Source organism: Nuphar pumila, chromosome 2 (genome assembly GCF_984573655.1).
Source record: "Nuphar pumila chromosome 2, dmNupPumi1.hap1.1, whole genome shotgun sequence".
In the NCBI taxonomy this organism is placed as follows: Eukaryota; Viridiplantae; Streptophyta; class Magnoliopsida; order Nymphaeales; family Nymphaeaceae; genus Nuphar; species Nuphar pumila.
The window spans coordinates 89050774-89053160 of record NC_143250.1 but is presented as its reverse complement, the minus strand read 5'-3'; the positions used below and the strand labels follow the sequence as shown (position 1 = coordinate 89053160).

At 41.2% G+C, this 2387-nt stretch overlaps 1 protein-coding gene across 1 annotated transcript; it reads left to right on the top strand.

Moving 5' to 3' along the window:
- The first annotated feature begins 786 nt into the window (after positions 1 to 786).
- On the top strand, positions 787 to 1473 carry LOC149846011 (putative calcium-binding protein CML18). The gene has a single exon (XM_089996117.1). It carries the CDS (start codon positions 802 to 804, stop codon positions 1300 to 1302), a length of 501 nt encoding a protein of 166 aa, XP_089852243.1. The 5' UTR covers positions 787 to 801; the 3' UTR covers positions 1303 to 1473.
- Positions 1474 to 2387: the final 914 nt, after the last annotated feature.

The following is a 2387-nucleotide window of genomic DNA, read 5'->3' as shown; positions in this document are numbered from 1 at the left end:
TCTTTTTATAGTAAGTATCTTGATAGTGGCATGCTTTTGTTGTCACCACCATGATTTTGAATTTTATTAAATTAACAAGAATTGTAGAAGGGCATTTTGGTTTAGTCTCGTTAAATCCAAATAAAAGATAAAACACATATTTCACAACAATTTTAAAATTAACAACTAGAATATAATGTATGTATTGTATTTATATATATATATGCATTAGTTTCAAATAAAGTCAGTTTAATATTTTTCTAAGGCATAAGAGTTTATTTTTTATAAAATATTATTATATTTTTCTTTAAATATAAAAGTCAACAAATAAAATATATGTATTATATTTTTAATTATTCATAACATTGTTTTGGTGCATTTCGTGTATGTTTTACACGTCGCAAGGGTCGTTATTGCACCACACAACTGTTAGGATCCAAATAAGCCCCTTAATGCTATATTTAAAACCATCTAATCTTCCTCTTGTCTCGTTTCTGCTAATCATCATCACCTGGTGGAGCTTCATATTTAGGTTCTACTCCTTGTCAACTGATCTCTGCTCCTGATAGTAAAATAAAATAAAATCCCCATGAAAAAATCACAATCAGCTTCATCTGCACCGTCTATCTCCCTTTATCCGAAAAGAGAATTCCTGTTTTTTCGGCACGTATGTCGCTTACCAGCAGGAATCATATACTGCCACGTCTCCAAAACGCGTAGCTTCAATGTATACGCGTCAGGGAACCCGTATGGTCTCCGTGTCACGTCCACCATATAATAGATGCACAGAAACGGCAAACCTACTTCCTTTGAGAGAGAGAGATGAGTACCGGCGAGTCGTCTGCGCAGGTGCAGAGCGTCCGAGATGCGGGGGAGGAGATGGAGCTCGTGTTCAAGCGGTTCGATACTGACGGGGACGGCAAGATCTCCGTGACGGAGCTGGCAGAGCTCCTCCGCACCTTCGGCTCGGCCGTCTCCGTCGACGAGGCGGCCAAGATGATGCGCGATGTCGACGGTGACGGCGACGGCTTCCTCGACATGGAGGAGTTCGCGCGGATCAACGGCGGGGAGGGTGACGGCGCGCCGGACGAGGAGGGACTGAGGGAGGCCTTCTCCCTCTACGATCTCGATAAGAACGGGTTCATCTCCGCCAAGGAGCTCCACCGAGTCCTCAGAGGACTCGGCGAGCAGTGTTCGGTCGGAGACTGCTGCAAGATGATCGGCTCCGTCGATGCCGACGGCGACGGGCACGTCAACTTCGACGAGTTCAAGAGGATGATGAGCCCTTCTTCTTCCTCCTCTCCTTCGCCTTCGCCCCGATGACCTTCGGCCATATACTTGTGACTAGCGACTGCTGAGAATAATCATTTGTGAATTGGGTACAAGTGATGGTTTAGGGAAAATATCTGTCGGTGTTCAACCTTTTACTCCGATGTTAGCCTATATCTTGTTTTACTTGAATCCTTTGGTAATTGGGATTGGCACTTTGCTTAACGAATCTTTCTGGATATTTGGATATAGTTTGTGGGTGTTTTGCTCTCTGAATCAAACTCATCTTAATATGGAAACGCAAAAGGTTAAGTGTGAGTGTACGTGAATCTATAACTTTGGCCCTTTAAAAAACACAAAGAGAGATTCTGTTACTTTGGCATTTCTTTAGCTCTTTCCCTTTGATAAAGGATGAACATGGACGGCAACAACTAATATACGGCATCGTATCGATAGGGCTGCAAATGGCAAAATAAAAAAATGCTGAACTGGTGAAACCGAAAGATATTTGTAAATCTTTGGATCCTATGAATGTGATAGAAGATAAGGAACTTCAAAACAGCTGTACAAAATTATTCATATGAATAAAACCTCTCGTCTTAGGCGCAGAACTAAGATGGAGAAAAAACTTTCTGCTGTGGACGTAGACTCACAAAGTGGAACCATGTTACATTTGGTGTCTTCTACTGTTTTTTTTTTTTTCCTTTGCATAGTATCAAAGCCATAATCATGTCCCTGCTCTTCTCTACCCATTGTAGTCTGTCATGAATGGTTGAAGGCAGAAGCACGGACGACATCAACAATATGGTACCCAACTCAAGAAAAATTTTTGTTATAGGTCTGAATTCGTCTTTTCTTGTTCTACCCGCACCTATAATCTTAAGATACTTCTTATCAATAACGCTATCTGCTGATAATTTCTTGTTATGGGAATCTCAACTTATCCCATTACTTAAAAGCTACAATGTCGAATCCTTGTTCCAATGAGTTCCTCACAGCTGAACCAGGAAAGGAAGCTACAAGAAATCATGCCTTCACTGAATGACAGAGGATGGATCAACTTTTGCTAAGTTCGATCCTGTCCTCTTTAATAAAAATCGTCTGTAGCCAAGTAGTTGGCTTAAATATATCTTATAACG

What these genes read in the sequence shown, in the direction of transcription:
- LOC149846011 (XM_089996117.1), top strand. Translation starts at nt 802, where the DNA reads ATGAGTACCGGCGAGTCGTCTGCGCAGGTGCAGAGCGTCCGAGATGCG.